This window comes from Xylocopa sonorina, chromosome 11 (genome assembly GCF_050948175.1).
Source record: "Xylocopa sonorina isolate GNS202 chromosome 11, iyXylSono1_principal, whole genome shotgun sequence".
NCBI lineage: Eukaryota > Metazoa > Arthropoda > Insecta > Hymenoptera > Apidae > Xylocopa > Xylocopa sonorina.
This window is the reverse complement of record NC_135203.1, coordinates 9,833,114-9,859,352: the sequence shown is the minus strand read 5'-3', so window position 1 is coordinate 9,859,352 and position 26,239 is coordinate 9,833,114. Positions and strand designations below refer to the sequence as shown.

The 26,239-nt window shown below is 50.3% G+C and overlaps 1 protein-coding gene across 3 annotated transcripts in view; it reads right to left on the bottom strand.

The window, feature by feature from the left end:
* Retn (retained) overlaps positions 1 to 26,108 on the bottom strand; it is an 83,257-nt gene extending 57,149 nt beyond the window's left edge. For all 3 annotated transcript variants that reach the window (XM_076904053.1, XM_076904054.1, XM_076904056.1), the window contains exon 1: positions 25,892 to 26,108. In XM_076904053.1, coding sequence (XP_076760168.1) covers positions 25,892 to 25,996 — 105 coding nt within the window. In that variant the 5' untranslated portion in view covers positions 25,997 to 26,108. The remainder of the gene's footprint in view (positions 1 to 25,891) is intronic.
* Between the last annotated feature and the right edge of the window lie 131 nt (positions 26,109 to 26,239).

The following is a 26,239-nucleotide window of genomic DNA, read 5'->3' as shown; positions in this document are numbered from 1 at the left end:
TCTCACGTCGATATTGAACATCTTTCTCTCCCTCTCTCTCCCACTCTCTATCTCTGTCGTTTCATTCTTCGAACGGAGATCCACCGAATACGAAACTCGCTCGTGATTAAATACGTGAAAATCAGCGGAGGACCGCGCGACGCCATCGTCCAGTTATAGGCAGCGGAGGTTTCCCGCGAACTCGACTCTCGACGCCTCATGAAGACGTTTTAACGAGATTTAATATATCCTAGGCACGACAATAGCTAAATTTACCGGGGGCCGGTACGGGAACGCGTTATCCCTTACAAGCAACGGCAGATAACCGAGTCCGTCGTGATTTATCGCCGCGTCGCCGCTCTCTGTACGATTGTTTTATTGTTTATACTTTATAGTTTGCACGCTTCGCGGGTGTACGTACACCCGTGTCTCCGTAACAAAGACCCGCGCGACCATGCCGTTCATCCGTGCGCGTGGTCCGCGCGTCTTGCTCGCGCCACGGCCAATAAATCATCGCCTAAACGCTTCGGGCAACGGCTCTCTAAATATTCTAATTATTGTTGTCCTGCCATCGACTCGTCCGCTCGCTCCGTCCCAAACGTTTGAGACCTTAATTACGATGCATCCCTCCCCCCGACGCGATAAATTAATTCGCCCAGCTGTTGGTACCGCGCGCGAGATCAGGCTGCGTTGCATCGTGCCACGTCTCGATTTCGCAAGCCCAGGGAAACCGCGACGCATGACAGAGGTGAGTGTGTCGTTCTCGGTATCCAAGAATATCAAATAAAGGGGAGCAGAATCACGCGATACGATTAGGCAATCCGAACGAACTAGTGGGGGCGAGATTAAAACGCGAATCAAAACCGCTGAGAGCGAGCCTCGGCTTGGAGACTCGTGGGTGAGTTTCGTGACGACGTGTCGAGTGCACAGTCGTTGCACGGAGGGGGGTCGCTCGGAAAACGAAGAAATAGTAGAATCGCAGGCGTATTACACGGACGATTAATCTGACCCCACCTAGAGCGCGAGACCGCGAGGAGATATATCGCGCGGCTGCAACACCGTGTCGCCTGATTCGTCGATTATTCAAAGAGCCGTCAGCTCGCGATCATTTCAGTAACGCGTCGTAAAACGAGCGGCGCGTTTGTTTTTCCAAAGTAGAACTTCGTTTCACCGATCGAGCACGTTCCCCGGCTCTTTTTCCTTTTCTTCTTTCTTGTCTCCCTCCAAACTGCACCGCGGTCTTTCCCGCTATAAATCCTAAGCCACACGGGTGTGCTTTACGACTTTGGTAATTATGCTTAACACGTTCCAAGACTAGAAACACCGAGTACCTCGGCGAAGCAATATAGAACGGAAGGAGATAAAAAAAATAAAACTACGTGGCGGGTTTGATAAAAATAAATAACTCCTTATCGAGGCGTAAATAGTAGCGGCAAATTGGGACCGACGTAATCGTGGGAGCCCTCATCGCGAAAGACGTTTCCCCTCTCGCCGGGAAATCTTTAGTGCCCAGGGGGAAAAAAATGGAGACGCGCACCGGTTGCTCGTGGCAAATTGAAACGCGTAAAAAATTGCAACACCAGCAGTTTAACCGCGCGAAACAGTACGCGTTATCGGGAGCGTTATCGGGGCTCATTTCCTAAGCCGGTAACACGGGGAACCGAGGAAACTGCTTTTCCGTAATTGCTTCGTATATTTGGTCGAATGAACGGCTGTATTTCCATGCGCGGGGTATCTTCTTCAAACAGCTCGTCAATGTTATCGGTATAAAATAGATGATCGGTGCTGGAGGCGAGATACGAGCACGATAGCGGCAACGGCTGAGCGGAAATTAAGAACGACTGGGTAAACTCGATGATTAATCGTGAATAAGGAAAAATGTAAATACTGCCGCTATCGTGGAAAGTGTGCGCATCTAAAAGCGTATAGACTCTGACTCATCTCGATGGCATTATTTCCTTCCTGCGGTTCGCTCGCGACTGCAACGAAAGGTGGTAACCGCGCGTTGAAACGCGATCGAATCGAGAAACGGCGACCCGTTCGAGGGATCGTTCAGCTTTCACGTCTTTACGAGAGAGAGAGAGCCCTTTTTCCCGTACCGCGCGATGCGTTCGTGCTCCGTAGCCCAGGCAGCATCACGGTGCAGCTACGTGGTGCAGCTACGATTTAATGAATGGCCCGGCGTTCATCGACGCGCAATAAAAACGAAAGTTTAAGTATCTACACGAGTTCCGTTCCGACCCCCTGCGGTGCTCCCACGTAGAGATCACGGCTTCATCACCAGATCTTTACGTTGCGCCACGGTACGCAACGAGTCGCCCGTCTATGCCGAGCGCGTTCGTGAAATAAATTCATAAGTTGCTCGATGATAAACAGCTCCGAATCGAAGTCGTTTTGGCAGATCGATCGATTTAGATTGAGAGATTACCCCTGGCGGTCACCATCGTGTCGAGGGAGGACGAACGTCCGCGGGTGGGGTAGAAGGGGGCTGATTTATCGGCTCGGCCAGGACTTTTGTCAGGTATATAAATTCATTGACCATCGGAATCGTCATCGCTGTAATCGCCTTTATTTATCAATATCGCCGGGAAGGCGCATCGATCAAACCTGTCTATTTAGGTGAAGCTTCCTACGGGACACCTCGCCGTGGATCGTCCCTCTGGACGCTAGCGCGTGCAGCGTCGTCTGACCTTTTGGGCCGTTTCGGTAATTCGAGCGCAACGGTACGCAGGCGAAGTGCTTTACGACTGGTCACGACTCCTCTACCCCGTTTCCGAGCTCACCAAGCCTCTCCTCGTAGTAACTACAATCGATCGTAAACCGCGTGAGCGCAGCCTACGATCCGGCTTCTGCGGTCGGCTCTGTTCCACGTGTTTGCCAGATTCGAGATCTCGAAACCTCTCACGACAGCCACGAATTATTTTTATCAATCTGCTCTTATGCAACTTCGCTCGCCCTTGGCAGGGGGTGTTTCCAAAAGGAGCGAACCTTACCGAGTTCACTAGAGAAGAGGCGTCTACGCGTGGATATCGAGTCGAATCGCGCGTATAGGTGTACATATAGCAAAGGGGTATCTTCATTTCGCCTTCGTCGCAAGAATAGACTCCCATATAGACACGTACGTATTTCGGTCGCGAAATTTGCCCGCGATTCAACCTACAGATGCGATCGTCTGTACGAGGCGAACGGAAGGCAAGTGGAAATAAGAGCAGAGACAAGGAGAGGAGTGACAGGATATAAGGGCGGACGATTGTTCGCGCGTTGAGGGCGCGTCGCTTTCGCGGCTTTGTGAGTCGCGGGAAAAGCTGTCCCGATCGGCGGGCACGTGACGAGGAGCTTACAACGTATCCCTAGCTCTCCGAGGGCGGTCCGCAAGATCAAGTTCGGGGAAAAGGGTCCCCATCGCGCGAGCCATATTTATAACCGTGGCGCATTTCGTGTAAAGTAAATCGGAGACGCGGTGGAAAGACGGACGGACGATGGCTGCTCCGCCAGATTTAATTAATGACCCGCCGAGTTTGATCTGCCGCTACAAAGACCGAAGGCAAGACCCGATCTCTTTCTCCTTCTCCCTCTTGTTTCTCGCCCTCCTCCAGCACGGCCACCAAGCCCGTCGAAAGAGCGAGCAGAAGAGAGAGAGAGAGGGGCCCCGAGAGAGCAAACGTTTATTTCGGTCTTGGAGCGAGCAAACGCGAGTAAAGGGCGGCCTCGCCTCTCCCACGTCCCGTCTCTCTCTCTTATTGTTGTTCCAAAGCGCCACGACCGGCTTACCCTCTCTTGCTTTTTCGACCCTTTCGCCGTTTTATTACGCCGGCATTCTTTCTCTCTCTCTCTCTCTCTCTCTCTCTCTCTCTCTCTCTCCGCGTGGAGAACGTCGCTCGACAAATTGTGCACCGCCACTCGCCGCGACGTTCAACCCCTTCCTTCAACCCCCTAGAATTCGCCAGCGTTCGCCACAAACGATCGTTTAGTTTCGAACAACTAGCGGACGTTGACGAAACACACCGAGTTCCATTCTTTTTGGCGACCAGTAGTTAACATTCTTGGGAGGCAAGAAGATTTCTCACGGGAACGCGATAAAACGATGATCCGCGAGAACCTCGAACGTCTGGGTTCGCAGAACGAGTGAATTGTAGTGAAAGATTGGAGTACTTGGTTAAAGTAAACAAGAAGTTCGCGACAAACGCGGCGCACTGAGAGAAGAGACCTCACCGGTACTGTATGGTTATTTCGAACTTGACCCACATTCCCGCCTTCCGGCGAACTGCGCTTTGACGGGTACACCGTAGTCAAAGTCGAACCGGCGGACGTTCCTCTCTCGGCTCTTTTTATTTTCCGTTTGTCAGCCGAGGTGCCGAAAGAAATAGATTGATCGATCAGGGTCGTCGGATGAGACGCGTCTTCATTTCCACGGGACTGATCCGCGGTACGCGTAACATTTATTTCGGTATCATGGCCGCGGTGATCGTTTCCTCGAGTGTAACCAGGAAACGATACGAATCGAGTCGTCGAGGAGGCATTAACGCGGGATCGCAATTGGAGCGTCGAGCGAAAATGCAACAATGGGAAAGGTTCGAGAGCGTGAACGAAGCAGCGCGCTTAAAACGGAGTGATAATTGTCATCTAAATCCAAGAGGCAAGTTTATGCGAATTCCGTGGCCGAGGAGGAGGACGAGCAGAGTCGGAGAAGGGTTCGTGGGGGCGGGTGTACCGCGTTGGCCGCCAAGGGGGAGGGTATAGAGCAATATTAATAGCGTGGGTGGTGGCGGAGCGTCGTGGAAGATATTGTTAGAACTCGGGGGCTGCGTTACGCGGTCCAGAGGGGAGCTCCTTGCTAATGGGGTTTTAATGACGGCCAGCTGTCCGTCCGTCACACACTTTTAGATAACTATTCGGTATTTCTGTATCGCCATCTCTCGATCCGATTTCTGCTGTGCCCCCGTAACAACAAGAGATCGAGAGCCTCCCACGCGTCGTCGATCCCCAGCAAAAGCTTTTTCGGTGAGAGGGCCGTCGACGGGCCTCGATAAATAGCGGCCGCGAACCACTCGCTGCGCGGATATTTACCGTTCTCGTTCACCGTCGAACGTCGTTTTGTTCCCGCGTCGTACCGCGACAATGACGAATTCGAATTTACGATTAATTTATTGGTTATTATCGTCCACCCGCTCCCGGTGCCCGCCGGTCGAGCTTTATTTAGAACGCGTCGTGACAGAAACTTGTGGAATTATTGGCGATGATTCGAGAGGCACGAACGGGAACTGGCTTTCTGTCGCTGGTTCGGACCACGTGCGCCGAAGGGGTGGCGCTAAACGAACGCAAAGAAAACCGTTAGACCGAGCGGTGCGATTTCACAGTCCATTAACTCGTCCAGCTAGGCGATCGGCAACGTAGAAAACCTGCGCGTTCGTCCGCCTTCGATTTCACGAGGGTTTTAAATCGCGATATCGACTACCAATCGAGCTGCCCCTGAATAAGAAACTGCGCGCGAACAGCCACGCGGACTACCGGATTCGGTATTTGTCGGCGATCCATCCGTCGAACCCGAGCCGCACGGACCTTGAGATTTTTCAAGAATCTTTCAGGCCCTTGGCTACCTGAAGGACTAATTACGGTTCAAAGTATGCCCAACCGATGACTCACGGGCCAGCGTAGACCTCCCATTCCTACGATACCAACGTTACCCACCGATGTCCATTGGTTTAGCCAGAAATCGCGATTGCACTACTGTTTGCTTTAGCGATGAACGTGCCTTCGGTTGGGCCGGAAACGACTGCCAGGAATGGAAAATATAAGATTCCCAAGAGCACTCACGGAATGTCCATTAAAGCAAAAACAACGTACCATTCTGCGGTGGCCGTTGTCTTATCTAGCCTAATGTCGTTCGCATATATCACGAATCGCTGATTACGATGGGAGCGAGGGTAACCATCCTCTCGAGACACCCCGTACGACAAACACGAATTCCATTTTATCTCGGAATGCTCGAAGGGAAAACGTCTTTGACGAGATCGAACGCGAACGGATGCTTGGAGCGAATGAAAAACGATCGAATCGAATCGAGTCGTGCGATTCGTTAAGACTCACGACGAAGCGTTAATTAAGAAGGAATCGTTAACGCATCGGTGGAGCCTGTCGTTCGAAACTGTCCTTCGGCTCGAACAAACGGGAAATCCCGAAAATCTATTGTCAACGAACCAGGAGGCCGCCATCTGTCGACCACATGATCGGCTCTCTCGCTCATCGTTTCTGCCCTCCCCTGTCCTAATCCCCGATTTTCCTTCCGCGAAACCGTCTTGTGTCTTAAACCATAACCTAGAATAACCGAGATGCTTGTGGACTCCTCGGTCGCCGCCCGTAAGAATAGAACGAATTTATGGAAAACTGTCCGAGGAACTTAACGAGCTTAAACCCGCCTCGAGCGTGTCGGATTTTCCCATTGTTTTCCAGGCCTCGCCGAATCTGCCGCGGCGATTCGATTCTCTCTGGAACGGTTTCCTTTTTGGATCGACAAATATTTGACGTACGGTACGATCGTACCTATAATGCACGCTCTTATACGAGCAACTTTACGACGCTCGTTTCTAGCCGGCAACACCGTGTAAGTACCTCGTGTAACATCTCCGTTTTAACAGCCGTGTACAACGATTAAGAAAATGAGACAGCAGATAGCGATAGGGCTATTTAATAATGACACGCCATCGTTGCCGGGGCGAATGCGTAATCTTGCGCATTTATCATCGGCACGAAAATAAAATAAAAACTTGGAGCGGAAAGTAAGATCGATTACCGTGACGACGCCAAGACGACCAGGACGACGCTGGTTCTGAAATAATGCCAACGACATTGGATATCGGAGGAATTTTTAACGAACACCCACGTGGCCTTCCATCCAGCAACACTCTTCCTTTCGGAGTTAACGGTGAAATCCAGAATAACACGTCAGAACCGAGATATTTTCTTCATCTTTAAAAAAAAAGAAAAAAGGAGAAGAGAAAAGGAAACAATACGAAACGGAACAATGAGGAATGGAAATCGAATTTTCTCGATTTCACTTTCAAGAATAGAAACCGAAAGTCTACAATGGGGAAGAGAGAGAAAGAGAGAGAGAGAGAGAGAGAGAGAGAGAGAGATACGTAAGACCGGCTGTCCGGTTCTTAAGTGTTCCCTCTGTAATTTTTCCCAGTTATCTGAGACACATTCTCCGATAAGGGGAACATCGTCGACAAGCAACATTCTCCACTCGACTCACCGGAAAACATCTCCGCAGGCAGCCGGGAGATTACTACCCCGGCGCTTAACTAGATTTTCGATTCGACGATTGTATATGTAACGAGAGGAGGTATATAAGGGCATAGTGGGCATAGTGTCTCTCTAGTTCTTTGAATCAAGTCGATGACTGGTGCATGCAACCAAAGTTTATTTATCGCCAGCTGTATCTTCAAACATGCCCAACGCGCAGCCATTCGGCGAGTTTTTCGGGAAGAACCGTGTAGCACGAGGGGATGCCAGATGCTCTTGGGATGAAACAGCCTTGACCTTGGAACGTGGCATCATCGAAACAGAAGCGCGTGCCTATTCATTTGCTTATCTACTACCGAATGCTCCAAGATCGTCCTACACGTTTTCTTTCCCTGGACTTTCGACAACGTGCACTGTACACGAATAAGTTCGCTACGATGTAAAAGAATCGATACGAGGTTCACGCGGAAATCTGCAATTTCGTGGAAAGAATGGCTAACTGGACGTGCGGTCGACTTTCAATACGCTTCCGGATGGGACAAGCGGTTTCCGTCTCCCGAACTCTCCTCGATCGTTTTCACGGCAGATGGTTGTCTTTAATATTCGCCACCTTCGATTTCGCTGGTCTACGATCGGCAGTTTGAAAAGAAAAGACGCTTCCAGGCAGAATGCTCGGCCACGCGCAATTTACGACCAATAGAGAACCGTGTATCTCGCGGTCGATCGCGGAAGTTGCACAAGCCCTCTGTCGGCAATAAATACAATTTACCGAGTTTACTGCTTCCGGTACGTAACGGGGCCATCGTTGCGACATTTCCACTGATTTTCGCCCCGAATTCACGACCCATTCATCGGCAAGGGAACAAAACTTAAGTTCTCGAGCCTTAGTTATATTATACCATTTGCGTCGTAACAAGATTAATATCAGCACGATTATCGATCGCGAAAGCTTGCTCGCGCATAACCATTGGTTTCCTGAATTGAAATCAAGACGAAGCTTCTTCGTCGTAGAAACGACTGAACATTGATACTGGATCGAACGATGGGAAGACGATAGGGTTGCAAAGTGGTTGGCGTGATCCAAGGTCACTGGTCAGGAAAGAAAGAAGAGCACGAGAGAAACGAAGGATCGACGCGACGATGACGATAGCAGATCGCGTGTCCGGTAGAAGGAACGGGAGCCGACAGTGGCTCTTTTCGCTCCTTGAATGAATAATCGGTCCGAGCACACCGCTCGCTCGGCTACACACGGAAATCCAGCCCCTACCGAAATTACGCCTCCGCGTAACCGTTTATTTAACGTTAATTTAATGATACACGAGCCTCGAGAGAACGACTATCTCGTACCCTCCCTTCGCGGAAGATGAACCTTGATATCGGAGAATTTTCTTCAGAGAAATGCCTCGAGCATCTCAGCTAACACTCTGGCACGTGAACGTCCTACAAGCGGACCCAATTAAGAGCGAAGCGATCAGAATTTTCGCGAGACAAATACCCCGTTCGAGAGGCGACTCGATAAAAAGTACGCGTTTCGAGAGATCCTGTCGAACGTGACGGCCGCAGGCACCGCGAACGCGAGACAGTCGAACGAAAGCGGAGAAAAAGGAAGGCGATGGGACTCTGGTAAGCTGGACGGGCGAACCTCGCTGTCCGAGGCTTTTCGACTAACGCAATAAAGGCGCGCGCGATAATATTGCGAATAATAAATATCGGGATGTAAATCCGTTGGCAAAGGTAACGTCGGGCATAAATCAAGGATGGCGGTGTGGCGAGGGGCGGTCGGTCGCGAACCGTCCGTCCATCCGTTTTGTACCCTCGTAGAATCGCGTCGTAAACTCGTCAAACTCGGCTCGCGAAATAGCATTAACTACCGGGATAATACAATCGTCGCTCGCGTATATGGGGTTGCGTACGAACCTGGAAGGAGATCGCACGCCTCTTCGTATTTCAGGGGTGAAGCGGAAAACGGCCCCGTCGCGAGACGCGAACCGAGGACAGATTAGCGAGAGGCGATTCGTTTTTTCGACGCGACGAAGAACTTCCCACGGGACTCGATATCCGTTCGATCGTCCGCGAGCGAGACTGTTACCAAGAAGAATCTTCTCGCCGGATTACAGGGATCGCCTCGACAAAAAGCGCTAATTAATCCAATTATCGAGGACGCTATAACCTAAACACGAGATCAAAGATGATCCTCGTGTACGGGTTATTATTATACGCTATCTACCTACTACCAACCTTTTCAGGAACATCTGCAGTCACGCAATGTCCCGATCAGATTCGTGGAATATCTTTATACGCCTCTTTAACCTTCCGTTTATTCCGTGAGAGAGTTTCATCGCGGGTTGCATATCAAATACTTGGCTCGGAGAAGTTATTGGCAATATATTATTACACACGGCAGCATCGATCCACGATAAAGTCGATGTCGATTCGAGCCTTTTTCGCTACGGAACATGCGATGCGTTCATTTCCGTAGAACTCGCGGGAAATGCTCGGATCCACTGAATTCTATCGCTGGTTCGCGGTTGGAACGCGAATACTTGTATACGATCTCGGTAAAAAGAAAATTTCTCAGCGTGGTTTCGCGCAAGCACGGAACGTATGAAACGGGATACCGTGCATAAATCGCGATGTGACGCGTTGAATCGGTGTTACGGGGCTGCTACCGAGGTGGTCCTACCAGTTCACGAAGCTTAGCGGCGGCTTCGGGAAGGCCGCGTAAAGGCGTGTTTATAATAAAGTACGCCGAACGCGGTCGCCGCGAGTCCGTAAACTCTGTTTCGTTCACCGTCACGAGATACGCGAGAAAGCGAGAGAGATGTGACATATTGGCCTGTAAAAGCTTCCAGGCTGTTGTTGACGTTTCCATGTCAAACAGCACCGTGCACCCGCATTCACGTGGATAGATGCGCGCGTCGAGATCGTCTGGTTGCTCCTATTTTAACGACGAAAGGGTTCCAACTATAATTGAGTGGGCCAACAATTAGGAAGTTGAACGACATTTTTCGAAACGTCGCATAATTCATTTTTCGAGCATCTACAAATTTCGGAGCAGAATATAACTAACGTAACTATCATCCTCTAGCCACGGATTTCGTGGAAATAAAACGTTCTCTATTTGCATATTCGTGTTAATTGCGTATCGCGGGTATACCGGTTGAGCCAAAGTTCTTCGTCGATCGAGCAGAAACTGAGCGAAACCAGACAAATCCCGCCTTATTACGTACTAATGAAAATGTGGCTTGTTGTCGATTGCCAAATTTAATTAAAACTGTGAAGTCTCTCGTTGTTCCGGTAGAGTAGTTGGTAGAACCGCGAGGCAGGTTCGAACCCATTCTCGATCGAGGGTGCGCGCACGCAGGTGCGTGCGTGCGTGCCGATCGCGGTTCGCTTTGAAAATTGGTCGTCGAGCCAGCGAGACAGATTCGTAGTTAAACAGGCTCGGGGCTCAAGCGGACCGCTCAGTTTCCACGCTCTTTTCGATTGTGTGTGCTGCTCTGCCGTAAAATCGCGAGCCAGCGTAAAAGGAGCAATTAGCCATCGTTCGTAAATCTCCGACCCCTTTCCTCGGGGCTGATCCAACGTAACAAAATGTTCGAGCCATTGTAAACATTGATCCGCGTACGAATGCAAGATAAATCATGGAAATAACGAGAGCAAATAGCTTGCGTTAATTCGCCGGTTTACGATTCCATTTATTGCCCCGTGGATTCGAAGGAGATAGCGATCCTCGGTTGCGCGCGGAACGGAGCGAACGAAGGGGTGGATATCTGCGATGATCGGTGACGCGTCGGGGCCGAGAAATTCGCGTATAGGGCGCGAAGACGATAAACGAGAAAGAAACGGGATACCGTAAACACGGGGCTTCTCGCCACAGACTTAAGGTCTGCGCGTTGGGGAGGTTGTCGGTGTCAGCACGCGACCTCGCGTACACGCACCTCGTGCGAGCCCCACGTTGCACGAGACCGTTCGCGTGTGTGCCTCCTCCTCGACGAGGCACCCTTCCCGTCCGCGCTAGCCACGCTGCGGCAACAGCCTGTTTCTCTCTCTCTCCGCCTACGAACTCGTCCACGGAGGAATCATCGCGCGCGGTGCACGCTACGCTTCGTTTCGACCTCATCGATGACTCCGAATCTTCGAACCGTACAAGAAGAAGGCGCAGCGACGCGCCCCTCCCGCCACATCCGCCGGAAATAAACCATTCCCGAAGTTGATCCTTTCCTCCCTGTTGCAGCCGCACGTGGTGTTTTCGTCTTCTTCGATGATCTCGTGGAAAGATTCTATTTTCGAGAGAGGAGAGAGTCCCTTCTCTCTTTCTGCCTGTCTCTCGATAGATATCCCTCCGTATCCACCGCCGTTCTAAGCGTTTGACGTTCGATTCTCTTCGTCTGGGAATATTTTAAGAGCCCGGAGGGGGGAGAGAAAATAAAAATGATCGGGAGGCCGCGAGTAGGCGGTACGATCTTAATGGCAGAAATTTGTCAAGCATCGAGGCGGCGGATGAAAGCCACGCGGGCGGGAACAGTTTACAAGGATGATATTTTTCCGAGACGTCTCGACGGTGGCAATACGTTTCCCCGACTGTAATTTACGTTCGATTTACGAGGTGTACGTAGGTATAGACCGCGTACGTTCGCATACGCGACTGGGTACGTATGGGTACACGAGACGGCGGTCGATCGTGTGCCGTTTACTCGCTAAGAAAACGCAACACCCGTCTCGCTCGCGGTAACGGTAGGTAATATCAAACGAGGCAGCCTTGTACGGATTCTGTTACTAATATGCCCCGGCACCGGAGGAACCCTTGCGCTGCATATTATCCGATACCAATAATGCGACTAATCGAGTTAGCCTTACCCCCCTTAAGCTGATATGCAGCTTTATACGAGCTCAGCCCGTAACGATTGCAACGCGATGCGCGCCGTTCACCGCGATAGCCAACAAATTTTCCTATCTGCCCGCCAAAGCGAATCTACCTTCATAAATTCAGCAATACGTTAGCTCGAACGACCGGAACTCGGTGGCAGGTACTAGTTGAGAACGCCGGGAGACGCAACACGTTCCGCCAGAAAATAATACGGGAACGTACCCGCTAAGGTAAGACGCGACTTTTCTCCGCAAAGACGAACTGCATCCTCGACCGTTTCGATCAGAGCTGCCAGCTACTCCCGTTTTACGATCTAAGGGACGATTGCAAAAAATTACGATCGTGACCAAGCCGCCGCGCATGGTAATTCCTATTCAATGAGTAATTACATTAATTGTTGGCCTTCGCCGGTGGATAAATTGTGGCTTTAAAGCTTGCCAGTTTAGTTCGAGCTAGCTGAAAAACCTGCACGTTCAAATGGTTTCTCTGTTTTTCTTTTTCAGCGATCCATCGCGAGCCCTAAGGTTTCTCCGTTTCCGGATTGTTCGCGTCGACTCGAAGAGCGGTAGCGCGATCGAGACCGATTAAGAACGACACAGACGTTTCGCAGATTTCTCTTTCGACTTGCGACAACAATGGCGGTGACGTAGCTGTCTGAAATCGACAGAATAATGAGCGATCGCTGCGAAGGAACAATGCAAGTCTGACGCTGAGACGACGCCGTTTCAGGGCTTATAATTCCCCGCTGCAGGGCCGGGCTTCGCTCACCAGCGGTCGTGTGTGGGTACGTGAAATTCGGCTATTAAGCCGAAACCCTGAACAGCCTATAAAATTCGTCTGGTCTCGCGTTGTCTGCGAGCGTGCATTAAACGCTCGCGGTTATAGTCATATATACATATACTCTCTGCACAGGTGTCCCAGGGTGCGCGGGGCCTCCGACGACCAGCTAATTTCGTTCGACGAGCAGCCTCTCGCTCTTTCCCAAAATCCCACCGATCTCAACTTTGAATTTACTTTTCGAACGTCTGCGCGGTATCGCGTCGAAATTATAGTTATCGGGGCTTGAACAAAGTTTCGTTCTCCGGCGTGGCGTCCCTCTTGCTCGCTCCTACTCGTTCGTCCCCACCCGAGCTCGGTCCGTCTCTGTTGCTTTCTCATCGATGCGCGAGCGAGCCCTCTTCGACGCTTTACGATCTCTAATTATAACGATTACGCCGATCTTTTACGGGGCGAACTTTTGTTCCTGTTGGCTGGTTGTCCTGCTTCTGGGAAAGACGGCGGGAAAAGGAAAGAGGACACGGTGCCGAGCGAGCGAGCGTGGAGAATCAGACTGGCCGTGGATTCCTCCAATCCGCGCTCGCATCCTGAATCCTGCAGGCGTGCAACCGATTCGGTCTGGGTCTCGCAGGGCGGCGCGATTCGACAGCCCCCGAGCGATATATTCAAAACGATCGCCCTCTCCACCCGATCTTTCCCTCCCCTTCGTTCCACCGCTACCGAGTACCATCTTGGAAGATCTCTTGGTAGCTTTCGGTGAAACGAACATCGTGAGTCACGGAATCGCCGCGCGGTATCGGCTGCCCGAACCGATGCTGCTCGCGTATCGCGGGACCAGAGCGAAATGCAACGTCGGGACGAACGCTCCCTCGGGCTAAAATATATTGTGGGATGTTCCCAAGATTGCACACCGACTTCCAAGAAACGACGTTGCGATTACTTCCAAGGCATCGCGGCACGATGTTAAGCGAATTATCTATCTTATCGTGACTATTCCGGTTTATTCTATGTTCGAGTTCCAAGTAATCGGCTCTCTAGCGATATTTGTATCATCGAAAGAAAAATAAAATGGTAGTTGCTCGTGAAAGCAAACTTTCGCAGAAGAGAACAACTCTCTTGTGCGCTAGTGGGAGTGTCAGCGACGCGCACGCGAACATTGCAACATTGTTCAGTTGAGATGCATCGCGGGTACCCGGTTGCCCTCCTGGCGTACGCGATCATCGATCGGCATGAAGATCCTCCGGCCTCCGATAATATTCGTAATTCAACGTGCCGTCAGACCCGCGTGGTCTCCGAAGACGTCTCAACAACCGGCGGCGTGTAACTCTCGCAGCTAAATCCCTGCCAATTACGCGGGCCGCGCCATTACCAGCCGCGAGTAGTTTCCATGCTCGCGATAGCGTACAGCCGTAACTCGTTCTCCGAGTTACGAGTAGTTGCCCGGCGCATTCCGTAAAGCGACGTTCCGAACGCGTAAGAAACGGGCGACGTGTCCAGAGTATCCGCTGATAATGTCGATACACGGTGTACGTGAGTGGCACGCCGCTACAAAGAAGCGTCCTCCGAGTTATGAGCCCGTTATGTGCATTCTGCGGATAGCGCGTTCGCGTATTCAACGCGGGGACGTGCCCCGTTGGTATGTATCTACGGGACGGTACATAACCACGGTGCACCACCAGCCCAGGAGGAGTTCGAAGAAAGAAGGAGAGAGAGAGAGAGAGAGAGAGAGAGAGGGACGTCCAGTAAGTACATAGGACGAGACGTTTATATACCCCCGACGATGTCTATAACGCCTCGAGTTACGAGACGCCTTTACGAGCGAATGCAACTCGCGCCAGACGTCAAGAGGCGAACCCCCGTTCCGAAGTTTGATGGCGCGACACGGGCCCGAAGCGTAACCTCCGAAATATCTCCCTCTCTACTCATTCGTTCTGGAACATCGACCGCCGCCCTCCACGCGGGTCTACCTACTTCTTTTTCCTTCGTCTCTGCACCGACGTCCAACGTAACTCCTCTCCTACGAGAGAGATTGCTTTTCATTAAAGCACCATCGTCCTCCCCTCTCCCCTTCCTCGACGTTTCCGGGGGAATTTTCTCCCGAGCGAGCGAACAAGTTTTCTATCCCGCGAGCCTCGACGTCTTATCTTTCAACAGGTGTGCCTTTAACGAGACACGCCAGTTCTACCCGGTTCGGCTGTATGGAAATTCTCCAGAAACGCGTACCGATTTCACGGTGGAAACCGGTCGGCGGGACGATTGCAACGCGATTGTTACAAAGTTTAAAAGTTGTCACGCGAACGGTTATTCTTTTCGATGGCGGGATGAGGGGGGACACGAGAAAATTTCCATCGAACGCGTCGCGCAGCGCTTCCCGAGTCGTAATTCCCTCGGCCCGTGTTCGAGTAGCGCCAGCCGGCACTCGGCCATTAAATTAATAATTTGTGGTCGACAACGGCATTGTGAGATCCGATGCAATCGTTATAATATGCAGGATTTTATTATCGGCCCCGATGGCGTATGCTAATTTACTGCTAATTGTATTCCGCGGGCGACAATGATGCCTCGCTGCCGGCAGAATGCAATCGGTGCCGCAAACGAACAAACGCCGGCTACCCGTACAATAAGGCCGCGGCGTGTACCGTTCTACGATTGTTAGGATTGTTGTTCGGCCGAACAACCGCGCGACAGCCGAGGTGAAAAAGGGGGGAAAGAGAAGAAAAATGAAGGAGGAGAAGAAGAAGAACAAGAAGAAACGGCCGGCTACGTGATTTTCACTGACGCGCGTGAAAAATTACCAAGTAAAATCTAGCCGTGTTATCGCCGGGACAGCTTTCAAGGATCTTCCATAAATACGCCCGGGAATTAACGCGACAACGTTATTGCTCCGTTAGTTACGGAAAGAGAAAAAATGTTTTTCCTTTTATTAGTAAATTAATACGGACAAAGTGGCAAAGGCGAGGCGTAGACGTGTTCGCCAACGATTACACGGACGGAAAATATTTGACGAGAGAATTGCGTAACGCGCATCACAATGCAAGGGCAGCAGCCGCATAAATTCACGACCTACATGAGACGATGGCATCTGAACCTCGTGCATTAGTGCCAGGCTAGGATCTACGGGAGCGGAAATTGAAAGGTTCTTTTCTAAAACCTTCGAGAAGGCGAGTCTTGGAAACATACGGTCGGCACGTGCGGCTCACCCTCGAATGTCCCTTTTGCTAGATACAACTCGAGCCCCAGTGATTCTCATCTTTTCCTCGAATATCTTATTTAAATATACAAAACGAATTCTAATCCATCATGTTTTCCCGTCTCCTTCGATTACCATAGACACTGGGGACACTAATAAATGTTTCTCCACGGTCCGTTCCCTCTCTCATCTTCGATGATCGCGACACCCGTTATCGGGGACGAAGCCGGACAAAATTGATCGGTCATTTTAGCAAACACCGCGTTAATGGAAGCAACGAGCGCCAAGATATCGGGAGAAGTACGCTTTGGAAAGAAACAACGAAATCGTAGATCGTACAGGAGGCAAATAACGGGGTACGAGACCGTCTTAAGACCCCCCAGCGAGAAGGGACCCTCGATCGATAATCCCAAAGAGATAGGAAGGCTCTCGATACACAATGACTATCGATATCGTCGTCGTCCATCTAGGTCTGCGATCCTGCAGCCCATCACGTGAAACTACTGGCTTCGTCCTGCGTGTGGCTCCGTTAACCGAGCTAACTCTTCCTTTCCTCCCCAAAATCCTACCCTCCTCAACTCTAACGGAACGTCCCTTGACTTATGGTCGTTCGATGCTAATTCCCTCGGAACTCGAGTCGCTCCTGCCGTTCGTCGACCATCGCTACCGACAATTCGCGGCAATATTTGACCGTTTTTAGACGGGCTTTTTTCCACGGCGTATTTCCCCCGTTTAATTGCTGGCAATCAGATCGTAAATTATCGCGGGTTCTGCGAGAGAATCGCACGAGGATCGTAAAACGCGTTTCTTTTTTTCTCTCTCTCTCTCTCTCTCTCTTTCCCGGCCGTTGGATAAGGCAACAAAGTATCGCCAACACAAACGGCGTAATTAACGACAAGGAAGGCGCGAAACTAAAGAGTCTATACGAATCACGAATGCGAAACGGCGTGGCCTCGTTCGGATGGAAAGGAACGTCGAGATTATACTTGTACCTAAATCCTCTGGACACGAGGCTCTATCTCATTACCCCGGAGACATCAAAGCTACCATTACCGGAGGAGCGCGATCGTCGGATTTATTAAAACGAAAGTAGGGCGTGCGTAAAGTGGCTAGCTCGAAATAGGGTAAAATCATTCACGGATTCGTTCGTTCGCGGTAACCGCCATAGCCGATTATTATATCCGCGCTTGCTAGGAATCAATTGACGGTAATAAATATCGATAATAACACGCTCGCCGTCGCCATGGGTCCAACGTAACCGTTGCAGCTGCACGCTTTGCATGGGTAATTATTACAAAAGCACCGAACGGTAAATACCGGTGGACGCGGTACCATATTTTAGTGCAATTACCGGCGAACGCATGTCTCATGATTTTCGCCTCGTGGAAAATCTGGAACACCCGTTATTGAACGGTGTGGTTCGAGGATATCGCGCGAGAATCGATGAATTGAAATTAGCGAGGCGATGCACGTTCAATGTAAATCTACATACGAAATGTTAAAATAGTGGGCAATTCTGCATTCTCATCTGCTGGCGATGTATGCAATCGATGATAGTTTCCATGTACGTGACTATGTATTTCAATTGGTAAACATGTGACAAGATTATACGTCAGCACGTATCTATGAGAAGATATTTAAAAAAAATTGAGAAACAGTTCCGACGTTGTAACAAGTGTTGTAATTGTCAACTGTTAAGAACTAAGTTATTTTTTCCTTAATCTATCGCGAACACGTTCAGAGTGTAAAAGTTTTTGTAGCAGTGAAATAAAAAGTATCCCGCATTATTTAGGGCAACCGAGCCTATTTATAACAAGAGAGGGAGTAAAAACGACAGGCTGGCATCTACGAAAAGAACAATTGTAACTAGGGGGGCATAAAAATCCAAACGACCTAGGACGCCTTAAATTGGGGAACGGAAGAAGAAAGCCAATTACAGGGTATGGGTATTCCCGTCGTGGCTCCGGAAGAAATGGCAATCTTTATGGGGCTACCTGGCTATCGTGAAAATGAAAATATTGTGACGTCACGGGCGGAAAAAAGGTAACGTCGTACCCTAAGGAGAAGGTACTCTGTCGTCCTTGCAGGAGTTATAAAGTCATCAGACCGACCTGACTGGCGACAGGCACTTTCTACGAAATTATTCCTATTGTTTGAACAGAGGCAACGGAAAAGGAAGTAACCCTCGAATACGCGCCTCGTCGATGGCTTCGAAGAAAACCGATCGGCTAAGATAATGTTAAAAGCTATTTTTCTTCGGCCCTTAATCCTTCTTCCTCGGAATATCCCACGAGCCGCAGAAGAGGACGTTCGATAAGAAAATAAATCACGCTCCCTGTCTTAGGCACGGATCGGTTTTTAGCGACTTGGAGAAAAAAAGAGCGTGCAACTGAGAACGACGCAGGCCAGTGGCAAGAAGGCTCCTAGAATGGCTAAGCTAACGTGTAACCCACTAAATATCCTCCAGGCTACCGTTAGCAAAATTATTTCTCTCGCGCTCCTTTTTCGTCGGTCACTCCCAACGGAGAGGCGATCGGTGCCTCGATCAAAACGGTACAACCGAGAAAAACAATCGCATTCTCAGATACGGGGTATTTAGGTTAGAAACCGGGCCGATTCTCGATCGTAGAACATCGAGGTGGCCAGCCGGGCATTAATAGTCACGGAATAGAAGCCTTGGCTGAGATCGTAAAAATATAATTGCGCTGCGATTGCAACAACGTTACCCAGCCGGCACTGGTACGGATAATGATACGTGAATGGACGAGTTACGGCACCCGACGTGGCCAGGCATCTCTTTCGTGGGTACGTCGATAGGCAAGTAGAGGCGGGCATAGCTGTGCAGGTGAACCGACTTCTCGTGCGCGTGCATTAAGGCACAAAGTGTGCATCGGTTGCGCAAACCACCATTATGCTCGGTGCACACACACACACACACACACAGCCCATCGACGAGCGGCAACCGCCTTCCACGATAATCGTGCACAACCTCGGCAAACCGATTATTCCAGGCTATTAAATATATTAGCTAAAATTATTCCTCGATAAATCATTGCGTTCCGATAGGTTCGACGGTTATCGGTACGACCCTTCTCGAGCGACTAGTCTCGTCTCAACGACCGGCTGTTGGCGCACGCGAGCCACCGATTCTCGAATCTGACCCGATCGGTTCCACGATCGACTCTTCCTCGGACGACGGATAACTTTTCGAGTACGACCAGAATGAAAATCGTCTACCGGTCACCGCTTCATCGAGCAGGCGTACAAAATTAAATGAAACTCTTCTCTCTTTCCGTTTCTCGCGTGGTTCCACGAAGCGGGCAGGTAAGAAGTCGACGACCCGACCGACCTGGAGGTGGCCGGTGTACCGAAGAAGCGGAGGACTCGGACCAGGAGAACGAAGAAGCGTCATCGGCGTCGGAGAAAGAGAGAGCAAAAGGCGCGAGTAAAGTTGAAGAGTCAACAAGAGGGTTCGTGGTCGGTCGTGGCACGTCTCTGGCTCTCGATGTTTGCACGAGTTCGGACGGAGAAACCCGTTTCGCCTTTTTCCATCGTGCCTTCTTCGTTGTCGAGCATGCACGGGCATCCGCGAGAGAGTCCATCGAGGTTTCAGTTTACTTAGGACCACGCGATACACAAGGTGGCTCAAATTAAATATCCCAACCGAGAGCAGGGTGGGGTATGCCCAAAAATACGGACGATTTCCCTTTTCCAAGCTGCCGGCGACGCGTCAATCGTAAAATAACTACGGGCAATCGTAAAATAATGTAAATCCGATCGATATTCCATTCGTTGCCGGATATGACGCAAGCTCGAGCCCGAGAACAGTCGAGAAGGAACCGATTTGTAAATTAAGAGGCAACTATTCAGGATTCGTAGAAACGATAAAAGAAAAGCAAAGAATCCCCGTATCTACATCTGGTTAATGAATTCCCGATTATCGGGCAGCCCGTGCATTGCGAGGACTATGGATACGCGGCAAGGTGTAGGCGTATAACGTGGAGAGAGAGAGGAAAACGAGCGAAACGCGTTGTTGCGAGAAACGGCAGTTTTGTGAAAAGTTGTACGCGTGAAATCGGCTTAACCTTTAGAGAAGCGGTGCGTTTACAGGCGGTATATACGCGGCCGGACAGAAGGGAATCGGTAGGCTCGTGCCAGGCCCATTACCTGCATGGGGTCTTTTCCAGCTAAGAGGACCCTACGACCACCTTGGTGGCAGTAGCCACCTTATAAGTCTTGCCTAATGGTCGCTCGTACCTTTACCTTCGAGCCAGAGGATGGGGTGTGATAGCCAATTGGGTGCTAACCTTAGAAAGTCCCACTTGACTCGTAGAAGACAACAAACAAACCGGGGCGACAGGGAGCAGCTCCTTTCGAAAATCTGATCCGACGTCGTTCCTTCCACCTTTTACACGGTGTTCCGTTTTCCACGCCACACACATCGCGCGTCCACCCTGTCCACAGGTGCACCTTGCGAGCAGCTTAATTTCGTCCGGACAAAAACCACGTGGGTAGGTAGGATATACGGGGCGCATCGACTAACGAGGAATCTAGATATCGACGCTGCCGGCAGAACGCAATTTTCGAGGGCAAATTAATCGTCGAACCGCGGGACTTTTTACGTTACGCCAATAACACTCCCTTCGTTAAAGGTAATTTAAAAGGATAATCGACGCCGGGTACAGAGATGACAAAAAAGTTAATAGAATATTCAGCGTCCGCGGCCGCTTACCAACCACCACCCGGCCTGGCAACGTAAAGACTAGGATAATTTATGAAGCACAGTTCGTCGACTAGAAACGAAAGCGAACCTATCAAGAACTCTATTCCTCTTTGGGATACCTTGAACTTGCATCGATCGTCTCGATTCCACGTAGTCGAAGGATTCAAAACATCGTATAATTGATAGTTGCAGATATTCACAGACCACTTTACTTGTCTAAAGTGTAACACACGTTCAACGATCGTCGATTGCCGTGTAATTGTAATCTTGGAATCGTCACGTAAGACAGTTCGGCTCTTTATATTTACAGCTTTCGAGACACGTGAAAAGAAAATAGCTGCTTTTAGTTTTCGATTAATGGTTATAATCGTTCTTAATCAATTTCGTCTGCTATTACGATCGATATCGGACCAATTTCAGCTAACAGCTAAGGTTAAGTAACAATTATACGAAGCGATCGTATCAGGTTTATATCCGAATACGTAAGACGACGATAAATCATACTCGTACGTCTACAGCATAGTGATTATCTATTATCAGATACAAGGTAAAAACATTAGATGACGTGTCATTAGCGTCAAATTAAAAAGTTTTGAAAAATTGAATTACTCGAATCCAGCTCGTTCGAACGGATCTACCCGGAAGAGATCGACGTGGTTTATTCGAATGCGAAGGCGTGCAGTTGCGAACGTTTATCGGCTTTAAGCGATGCACGCAATTGGCAGGATGATCGAAATCGAACGCAGGAGATATCGCGGCGCGTCGGTGTTGCATCGAAGGGAGTTCGAGCGGCGCGGCGCATAAATAAAGGCAGGCGTGACCGCGGCGCGAGCTTGGACCAATCGCGATTCAGCCTGGTCCACCGGCATTTTTATTTTTTCTTTATTTCATTCACTCTATCTCCCTCCTCTCCCCCTCTACGGCTACGCGGCCACACTGATTCCCCACCATCGGGACACGGTCCGTGCTCACAGGCTCACGGCCCGTTGGATCGCGATCACGCGCATTGCAGCTGCAACGAGGAATGCATGCGCGCTCCGCGAGCCGCGCGTCCTCAACGATGCGCCCGACGATCAACCGCATTTGACGCCATCGCGACGACGTGCCACCGATAAAATCGCATCCACCCATTCATTAGCCGACGAACAACGCCGCTCGTCAACGATAGACGAGCGTGGCGCCGCGAATCCACGCGATTTAATGCTTTACTCCGCCCTATGCGACGCGATTTCGCGAAAATTTTCATTACACATAGGTGATGGCGTTTCTTCGTGTCGTACAGTAACTCGATAATGGTACCGCGAGATGTTGCGCGACGTGCCAACAGAGAAAGAAAACGAAACGCAAAGTTATTAATGTTTCTGCCGTTCCGTTCGGCCCCTGTTCGTCTTGGTACGCGATACGGAAGGTGGAACGGGAGCACCCGTAAAATGTCCGCGATATTCGATCCTGACGTTAACCGACCTTCCGTTCAAATGATTAACTCATTGGTTAACCAGTGGTAATAAGTGTTTGAATGAGTTTTCGGCGCGTGCAGTGCTCGACGCGTCAATGTCGCGCGATAATGTAACTCCGTTCGATCGATACGATGCTTTTTCTCTATTTCCTTATGTAATTAGCTAGACCGACGTGTTATCATCGCGGTGTAACGGGTAACGGGACGGAGCGGGGGGAAAAAAATTCTTTCGTCCTCCTTTTCGCTCGAGCACGCTACACACGGTGCATCTGTGAGATAAAAAGAGAGTAAAGGGAGAAGGAAGAGATTGGTGTTCGCAATTTTAGGCCCGGCCTTCCTATGGGCCGGGCGTCCAAGGGCCCAGCTCCGACAGGATATTACCTTCAAAATCTAATTATGAGATTTTTATAGGGCTATCGTAAAACAGCCGAATAATAGTGCGCAACTCCTCGAGCGAGAAGGCTACGACCGCCACGGATCCTCTGCCAAGATGATGGGAAATACCACGACGGACCTTTCCAAAAAGAAACTCTGACTCACTGTCAAGGACGTTATTTAGCTAACACCAGCCGCTAATCAAATTTTCATTAGGACGGTGGAGTTTTATTTCATTGCAACGCGAATTGCGGGCCGCGTATGACTGATTTACACGATAAATATCCCGCGGTGGGAATGTTAATTAGAAAACGGAAGCCAGCGGATATCTCATCAGCATCAATCAGCGATACTAAGTAATCAAGTATATTGAAGACACGAGACATATATTGGACTCGAAATATCTATCAACCGTGCGAATCGGGGCGAGATCGTTCGAAATCTCTCGCGGAGCAAACGATAGGAAAAATCTATTGGACCGGTATAGGGTACCCTTGTCGCAGGGTGGCGCTTGCAGCACTGCCACGACGATGGTACCGCACATGTTTTACCTGGTCCCGTCGTAACGAGACATGACGTCACGACATGGCGTCTGCAGGTGAAGCAGCGATGTTAGCTGTGTAAGTGAGCGCACTCGCTAGTCGATCCGATTGGCCGAAAGGGGAATCCCCGCCCTTCCGCCTCGCTCTGCACACCGTTTGCCCGACGTCCGACCCGGCTAACCCCCTTCTCTTGCCCACCCCCCTCTCTCGCCCTCTCCCGCTCTCCAGATCTTTATCTTCGCCTCTATTTATCGCGCTCTCTTTTCTCTCTCCCTTTCCCTACATCTTTCCCCTTTTCCATGAGCTCGCGCGCACACCCGCGAATCGTACGTCATTTTCGTGTCGTCTCTTTTTCTTTGTCTCTCTCTCTCTCTCTCTCTCTCTTCCTCTCTCTTGAGCTTAGGAGAGAAGGCACCCCTCGACGAGGTGACCGCGCGCGCAAATACTCGACGCAGAGGTATAGAGAGAGTGACACGGGGCTCGCGCACACACGCCTCTCCTCGCAGACACAGGATCAACCTGGAGCCTGTGTTTACACCTCTCTCCTGGTGCAACGACAACGCGACGGCGTCGTTTCGCGCCGCATCCTTGCACCGCGGCTCGTCCAGCCCGGCCAAGGATCTTCTACTTCGGACGAGACGCTCGTTAACCCGTTCTTACTCTCCTTGTTTACAGTGCTATTATCGTGCGGACCGGCTGACGAACGACTTTTCTCTCGCGTGAACCCGCGACCGACGCATCCGCTGCATCGACGCCGAGTAACGTTACGTAAAATTCGTTAAACGCACGCCGCCGTGGTAGGGGGTTGCGCGTACAGATGCGTGTATTCTTAGCACGGACATATCAAGGCAAAGATCAAAGACGCGATGGCTCTCTCTCTCTCTCTGGATTTCCATCGAACCATTCCGCGCTATTTAGTTACGGAGAATGGAACAGGCTGGAATAATCGATCACTCGAATTGTTGTTACAAAGTGTTGCAACGGTATCGATGCCGAGGGAGCGCAGGGTGCCGTTTCTTTCGAGCGACGCGGATAAGAATGGAGCAGGTATGCGCGATGGAAATTTCTCTCTCGGCGAACACGCGAATGTTTTATTACTGGAAAGAGCCGAGAGAGATCGAAATTGACAATAACCATTCCTGGATCGGTGGCTCGAGGGAGGTGGCGGCGGGCGTTGCTACGCGCGTTTTCCATCAGTGTAAATCGCGATCGGTGGAACGTTTCTGCGTAGGGTCAGCTATTGCTTCATAATTTATCGGTACTGTCCGTCTATTCATAGATTGAATGCAATAAAACTTCTCTTGTCCGCGTTCGCGGATATTCGCTGTGTCGTTACGCGTTACGTTCGCGTGATTTCAATTGAAAACCGCTGATATTTTAAATATTTCACGTTCGGTGACGTCAATGGCCGGACGGACGGCGAATAGCAATAATAAGTAGGAATTAGTATCTATTTGCTGTTGGAGAATGACGTCACGTTGGGTCACGAATTTTCATGACGTCACTAAATGGCATTAATCAGACGAGAGACTGTTCGACGTATACACTGTGTAGAAGTATACTTATACGTGTAATAATACTAATGGGACGCAAAGTTAACTGCACTTCACGGACTATTCGTAATGGCGCGTCGTTGCAGTTGGTCTCTGCGCGAAAGTAATAAATCTCGTAGGTCGCGTTTGAAAGTCACCTTCTCGGATTCACTCGGCGGTTTAGTAAAAAGAAAATTCACCCCTGGGCGAGCCTGTTACGATTTGGTAGCCATCGCGGCGCGCGCAATAAAAAGAGCGGGACGACTTAATTAATGTCAACAACGAGGAATAAAAACAGGATTCGGAGCTCGAGCAAACACTGTCGTCAAATATTATCGTTCGCCACTAAATCGACTACGAACAAACGTGCCAACAATAGCAGTGCTAAATCCGCTAGGAGAATGACCGATGTGTCTTTTTATTCGATGTAACCCTACCTCGTGGTACCCTCTACCAAGGATATCGTTATTCTTAGGAACGCCGATGAATTCGCTCGCGTTGCAAAATCCTCGCGACATCAATCACCCGGGAGAACGGTATCGCTCGCGAATCGTTCAACGTTTATTGTAGTGGTTTTACGGTATTCTAAAAAGGCACCAAAACGGCCGGGGATGATCGCGCGTAGGTAACGTTTACGGGGCATTAAATTCATCGAGGTTTCTAGGACGATCGCGATATAAACAAGCCGAATGTGACTTTTATATCAGGAACGATAGGCACGTGCATAAAACTCGTTGCCGGGATACATAAAAAACGCGTTCCAAGCCGCCGACAAGGCAACCAGCCCGGCATTGTTTGTAAACGGTGTGCTGCCCTTCTGGCAGACCGTGGCATTTCGGTGTATTTCCAGTGACGTATACCGCAAAATACATAAATCACAGGCGTACGTGTGTCTTCTCTATTGTCAGGCAATTTTATCGATCGACCTGAGAGGCCGATCGACGAAACGGCTGGGCCAACGGGACGCGATGTAATCTCACCGACGTACTCGCGAATAATAAAAATATTTACACGCCGTCCGTAGGAGCGCGCGAACGTTAACGCCGCGGATTTCTCGGTCAAGTTTTTCCGAGAACCGGCTATCGAAAGAAACTAAGAGGATTTGGTCACGTGATTCGCCGTCTATAATTACTGGCGCGGAAATGTTCTTAAGAGTGGCAAACAATGGAACGTAAATAAAGATGAAAAAAGAAAAACACACTCACCAATGGACTGTCGGGCGTGTGTTGATGATGGGCCATAGGTATGTTGACCACCGCGACCCCTCCCCCAGGGTTTCCCATGTCCTGATACTCGTCGCTCATTTCCATCGCGTAGGATGGCAACGGCTCTCTGTTCTTCACCCGAATTTTGGCTGTTTTACCGCAACGCGGTCGCCAACGACACGAGAGACACCCCCGCAGCGGAGCACGCCACCAAAACTACCGATCCACGGAGATAGAGGACACCGTCCAATGTTCCACGTAACGAACACGCCGTGGAACGCCGTGGAACGCCGTGCGCGAATAACCGAACCGGAAAGAACGAAATCGCGCGCGCCCGCGCGATCGCAC